General features: G+C 42.9%; 2 protein-coding genes across 2 annotated transcripts; one reads left to right on the forward strand and one right to left on the reverse strand.

Annotated features, from left to right (window-relative positions):
- Positions 1–810: 810 nt before the first annotated feature.
- Positions 811–1,143, reverse strand: PHALS_14650 (uncharacterized protein; the record flags this gene model as incomplete). Its single annotated transcript, XM_024728612.1, has 3 exons — positions 811–887; positions 949–961; positions 1,024–1,143. The coding sequence occupies 3 exons, from the start codon at positions 1,141–1,143 to the stop codon at positions 811–813; spliced, it is 210 nt and encodes a 69-aa protein (XP_024579072.1).
- Positions 1,144–1,433: 290 nt separating this feature from the next.
- Positions 1,434–4,289, forward strand: PHALS_12957 (Mannose-binding lectin; the record flags this gene model as incomplete). The annotated part of the gene is made up of 1 exon (XM_024728613.1): positions 1,434–4,289. The coding sequence occupies one exon, from the start codon at positions 1,434–1,436 to the stop codon at positions 4,287–4,289; it is 2,856 nt and encodes a 951-aa protein (XP_024579073.1).
- Positions 4,290–6,974: the final 2,685 nt, after the last annotated feature.

Here is a 6,974-nt window from a genome sequence, read left to right on the forward strand (position 1 = left end):
TGACTTTGAAAGTCCGCGTTAATTAACGCACAGCAGTCGGTTCGTACTTCCAGGAGCTATACCGAAAGGCTCGACTGCAACTAGGTATTAGCTCTTACAAGATCACATGTATTTTTTCTTGTTTCATAAATATCGATATTCCGGTAGTTATGATTGCATCATTGTGCAATCTGAGTTTCACACAATCGTACTGTAGCGTATTTTTACAATTGTACCAAATGTGGAAGGGATATGTACTCACCTTTGAGCCGTTACAAATTGACTCGGACTAGTGGTTAAGACGAACTCTATTCAATTTCGTCTGTGGCGTAGTCGCACGCCCTCATAGCAAGCTAAAATTCTACTGACTGGTTGTAGAGTACTCATCACATCGTGAAATGAGTGTTGACCTACTACAATCAACATCAAACAAGCGTCGTCAAGCCAACTCTCTGGAGAGAGTACGCTTTCTACAGAGAGTACACTTCTACACAAGATTTAAACTTGCTCCGCAAATTAATTTGCCTACAAACACCAATAAACGTAATATAGATCACCAGTTAATATCGTGATTATAGTGAGAATAGCAATTGAATGACATACAAACTCATTTTCTACTTCAGTTTCATAGTCGCTTCCATTCCATTGTTATTACCAATATTTACGTTTATTTCAAGCGCTCTATCGCCGACTTAGCAATGTTAAAACGGTATTAGCGCTCGCTTTGACCAGTCGATGTCGTCTATTATGATAGCCACTGAACGATTCAGGCATGATGCGATAGTTCGAAAGAAATAATTTCGTACAATTTGGATTTTAGTTACAATCGACTCAGGCTGTGTCGCCTTGTAGATCTCCATCGATGATGCTGGTATCGTTCACCGCCTTGAGGGCCAGGTCGAAAGTGGCTATAATTTATATCCTCAGACAGACACGAAGATATGCATTGGCCCTTGCAATGGCACGCACCGTTAATAATTAGCTAGAAAGGGAATTAGCGATTCACTTTATCCATCACGCAGCTACCGATGATGTACTTACTACCTGTCTCAATTCACGATGCCTTGAAGAAGCAGCAACTGAGGTACCCAAAGTAATGCATAGTAGAAACATGCGATTAACCGGTTCAGCTTGATTCAGTACCGGTATCAATTTGATGTACATCCGTCCCCGATCCTGATCTGATGCGACGTGTTAAACACGAAACCTAGCCAGACCCCATCTTGAATATAATCCTGTACAGCCCATCCTGGTCTCTAATCATTACGTCCCAGGCTCTTTGCCGCTCATATGTTACCTGGGAGAAAGAGTCAGTATACCAACTCGACATAGATAGACAAATATCCGGACAATTTGGCGCGATAGCTAGCGATTTGTCGGCGCATTCGGCATTTCTCCACCTCAGACCCCAGTTTGTTACTTTCTTCGGTAAAGACAGCATCTGAAATTGGAACATGGTGCTACGAGGGATTGTCATAGTGGCAGCCATCCTGCAGGTGCTTCAATGTCGGGCTTCGATAAATGCTCTCAATTCGGGTACAAGCTTTGATAACACGGCGCTCTCGCCAACAAACCAATTAGGGCGCGTCCACCCCGCAAAGATTTCCAACAAACAAGAAACTCACACTGCACAAATGGAGGAGCGAGGTTTCTTTGGCTTTGGCGACGATAAAGAAGATACCGGACCTCCTCCATCGGTAAATGATGACGGCACGTTGGTGGTAACCACTCCAATTCCAGGCGCTCCTCCCCATCCAAGTTATGCAGAGATGATGGAAAAATATGGCAGTTTGCTGAAAGAATTTGATACCAACCCGGGATCTGGTCCTGATTCAGGATCCGATTCTGATGACGATGACAGCTCAACTGGCGCAGGTAGTTCGGCCCCAAAAGCTGGGAGCCCGGTCACAAAATCTGATAGCTCGACCGCAAGTTCCGATAAAATGAAGAAAATTCAGGCCTTGGCCGATGCCACTGGCATCTCCACCAGTGCTGCACCAACCTCGGCGACTAGCGCTGCACCATCCTCGGCGACTAGCGCAGGCGCAGGATTAGGCGCCTCTCCAGCTCTGACCAATGACGATCTTGGTGCTGAATCTGGTTTAGGCGATGTCACCGACGAAGATATGGAAATGATGAAAGAGTTGCTGGGGTCGAACCTTGATGCTGGTGGAAGCATGCTTGATATGGATGAATTCATGGCGAAATATGGCGCGGCGATCGATGGTGGAGGGGGTCTTGGTGGTTCAATGTTTGGTGGTTTTGGCCTTCTAGGTGATCCAACACAACCAAAGAATCTCACTGTTGAAGACGACGACATTATTCTTGGAGAACTTTACGGTGGCAAAGAACACGGTGATGCCTTCTCAGACGTCCAGAATATTAAGTTTGGCCAGATGTTCTTGAATATTTCCCTCTTTGGTGGTGAGCGCGTGGACCGAGTGGAACTCCTGACTATTACACAAGAAACGTTAGTGACCATGGCCCACGGTGGCAAAGGCGGACAACAGGGTTTTGTTGAACCTGATTTAACCGACACGATCACATCAATCGAGGTTCACTGGGATAAAAACAAGGGAAAGACGTGTATTTTTTACATGAAATTAACAACCTCAAAAAATCACTTTGTTGCCACGGGTATGAAAACCACCAACAGCGTGGTTATAACACCACCCAAAGGCTATCGATTCGCTGGGTTCCACGGTCGCTCTAACAAATATGGCATCTTTTGTATTGGCGCGATCTGGACTAAAGAAACTGCGTCTGACCTCAATCCAAATGATGTGATGGCCCTCCCGCCACAAGCTTCGTCTGATGTCTATGCATACAAGACTACGATTCGAAATTGGGTTGGACCTGTACCAACTGCAGTTGATGGTGCGTGCTATCAAAAACGGTTTGAAGTAAGCCATGAACGCTTGTGTCCGTCTGGCTACAACAAAAATAATGGCTGGTGCGTTGCTCAGTGTCCTCTCGACTACCCTCTTGATTGTTTTATGGAGTGTATTCCCCAAAATGCTGATTGCGCTCAGACGGTTATTGCTAAAGTTGGTGCGGTTCTGACCATAGTTTTAAATGCGGCAACATTAGGTACCTACGGTGCGCTGATAGCTGCTGGTAGAACGGCAAAGTTAGCACTTACATGTGCCATCAGCATTCTTAATGCAGTCAAGTCGCTCCTATTCTACTTGCGATACACACAAACTACGATCCCCGTGACGGATACTGAAAAGTTGATGGACCACGCCTTCCAACTCCAAATTGTTCTTCTAGATTTGCCGCTAGCTATTTGTTCTTGCTTCGGCATAGAAATTCCACCAAGACTGATGTTTTCGATTTTTGTATTGAGTGTTGTTTCAGCTATTGTCATGATAGCCGTCTCGATTGGTGAAGCCTTATTTGGGTCAAAAGAAAATGTCATGCTCATGCTTCGAGAGTCGGGTGCTATGAACACATCCTCTCTGAGTGGTGATACCATATATCTTGATGAGTTCCTGAATAACAAAAGTACAACGTGTGGGTACCAAATCAGAACCCTGACGAATCGCGTGATCGGCAAAGTCATGGAAACGCGCAACAATACGCCTAATGCTGATATTGAGGATGTGCGTGTTGCAGTGAGCAAATCGACAATTCTCACGGACGACATTCCTATTGTGACGAATCATTGCATGGGTGAGATATGGGAGAACAAGACATCTGCTGCGGCTTTTGAGACGCGTAACATGTTGCGGAAAACACTGCGAGTGATTATCGAACAACTTATTGAAGACGGAACGACCGACATGGGCAAGGAGCTGCACCACAAGGAGAAAGTCTTTGAGTATACTAACATGGGTCTTTTCTTTCTCGCTATGCTTGATCCGACGGGTATTGCGTGGGTGGCTTCCGAATTTATTCAACCCATTTGCGGTCCAACAATGTACATTGGTGAGATTGACGATGGAACCTTGTACAACGCTTTGGGCCTAAAAACTATGGACCAAGCATTCATTGGGAGCTATGGGATCTGGAAGAAAAAAGGTGATGGTTCTGTAACAATTCACTTTGAAAGTGTAGACAAATATGACGTGGCAGTGGTGATTAAAATTGCGGGTGAAGAGACTGAAGAGGTACGCGTTCCTTCTAATGGCAACATTACGTGGACATCAACGGTGGAGAAGCTGCAGGATAGAACATTATACTTAGATCGTTGGCGTCCAGGCCTCTTTGGCATTCCTGGTAAAGGGGGAGGATCGCTTCTGATGTGGATTCCTCGATCCTCTGAAGGTGGTAAGCTGATTCTGCATGCGCGCCTTAATGTTAGCTAAGCAATCTTTTGTGATGACTTCTCGGAGAGATATTAGTAAGAATATCACATATATATATGATTTCTGTTCATGTTAATTTGTAATTATTACTTGACAATGCAATATTGATTGAAAATATGTAAGTGATGTTTTGCACCCAATTTGTACATCATTTGGCCTCTTACTGCTACATAGTTGGTTTACAGAAAACATGTTTACGAATACATCTTAAATTAGGTTTTGATGAGGTCGCAAAAGCTGAACAGGCTAGATAAGTTGTCATAATAGAGCATTGAAGTATATCTTGTTCTTTGTATGGAATTGAATGGAACGTTATAGGAAGCCATAGACAGATGGTGATAATTGTCAATATTCTCAGTCCGGATATCCACGTGTGAATACCTCTATGCACCTAATACCTTATCGATGTTCAATAAAGCACTTGTCACAAATCAATATTCTGAAATACCATGTGTTCAATGTTATATCTAGATAGATATGTAGGGAATGTCAAGTATGCTGATAAAAATATAAATTAATGTGGGCACTGGGGTGCGACGAAAGCAATTAAGGCCAACATGCGTATAATATGAACTCTGTCTTGCATGTCTGGATAACGCGTTGCCTTTGGCATACCCACACCTCTTTGTTTAAGGCTACAAGCGAGAATTGACGATTGTTGGATAGCGTAAGAGCTTCTATCAACGATAATCGATTCCAAATTTTTGTCTTCAATTACATTCAGGAAGTTTAACGTTGTGTGTAATACATCGCAGACAACGGCGATATCATAAAAACTCGCCGCAATTTCTAGTGACCAGTCCAATCATTGGAGTTTACGGATTAAGATTGCGAGTTGCTTCTTAAATTACGGTCACGATACAGAGACGGCCGTCTGTAAAGCGTATATTGATGATTATTCACATTGATAGCATCAACCACTTGCTTGCGATACTAAACATTTCCGAGAAAACAACGCCGTACACTTACCTGGAAAGCGTGCACGATAAAATGACTCATTTGTGGCCTAATTGACACATAATACTTAACTATTCCAATCATTATATGAACGGACAGGTTGACCTTGGATGTGCGCCTAACTCGACCATACTCAGAGCTGCAGAAGTAAGAGACTGTCTTTTACCATGACTGTTGCTTCGTCTTGCTTTCGTCAGCAGACAAAGATAATCTGCAAGAGTCAGCACTTGAAATATCGTACAGCATTTTGATGTTGATAGTTCGTTTGTGATGAACACTAGATGTCTGCGGGCGATAGGTGCTTTAGTCTATTATAGGTCATCTACTTCAGATATCATATGAAGTATGCGTGACAGAAGCCTATATTTGAGTCGGACACTCACTAAGAAAATTTAAATGGGACGGGGGCCCCACTCAGCTTCTTATATACGGCAATATGCGATCATATTTGTTTGAAGTGGGCTCTGACTTGCAATCAACGACTGAAAGTTTTCCATATTCAAACCATTGTTCGTTAAAAACACATTGTGCAGATGTTTTACCAGGCCATATGCTTCTATATGCGAAATGTTGACCAGCCAGGATAGCACGATAGCCTTAAAAATTTGGAAAAGAACACACTCACCTAAGCGCAGGCAGCATGTAGCATACGTAACGGCGAAAAGGAGCGCCTATGTAGAAGCTACCAAGGCAAGTAAAAACTCGTACAGTGCACAATCACGATAACTTTTTGTGAAACAGCCATCCTAATGAATATGACAAACAGGACAATGAAGGAAGAGATGAGCAAATCATTCCAAGGTCCAGATTGACCAGAATAAACTGGGTATATATCCCGGTGAAATTAATATATACATTATCGCAAGACATCGACACTAAACAGCAGTATCATTTTTATACGTTCTGACAACGCGATAAGCTCCAGTGCTGTACCGTCGCGACGAGAGCCGTAATCGAGCAAAAGATATTAAGAGCCAGAAATATCGTCCAGCAAATTTAAGTTCTCAAATGATTGGTCATTTGATGCTTTTGTGACTGTCGTGTTGATATTACTGGTATACGTTTGTTAGCAAACCAGAGAAGGTTTTACGACTGTCAGAATAGCAGCTTAGGGAGTATAGCAACGAGCTTAGTAGTAGTTACTAAGGTCTTCCACTCTCATAAAAAGCATCCTGTATGTTGTCACAGGAGAGGTCACAATTGAAGCTGGACACACACGAAGACAACAGCTACGATCACGCAATTGACAACTGAGAAGCCAAATGTATCAGCACATCTCATGTCATTGTTCATGGCGTTGACGTCAAGTACAAATTCTAGTTTGCTCCGTAGGATTGTCGATTGCCTCAAATCGTCAGTCGCAAAATGGTGTGGTGCACTCGATAATGGCTGATGACTTCTCTAACTTTCTTAAATACTTAATAGTGATTGAGTGAATCAAACAAAAACCGTATGTTGTCCAACTTGCTGCATGCAGCGGGGCTGCCGTAGCTTAGCGCTTGAGGAAGCGTAATTTAGGTCAGCGACCTTTCGTTATTTACAAGAACCAATACGAGTGTAGCGGATCGCAATCCGCTACCTCCAAGATTAGTTAGTACCTTAACCAAGGCTTATCAACTCTTCGGTTTCAATTCAAAGCTGAAGCTTATTTATTTTTATCTCTTTAATTTAAATGTATAGATTTTATTAAATATATATAGTAAAATCTAAATACATGCATAACTACTG

This window comes from Plasmopara halstedii (assembly GCF_900000015.1).
Source record: "Plasmopara halstedii genome assembly, contig: Scaffold_650, whole genome shotgun sequence".
Taxonomy (NCBI): domain Eukaryota; phylum Oomycota; class Peronosporomycetes; order Peronosporales; family Peronosporaceae; genus Plasmopara; species Plasmopara halstedii.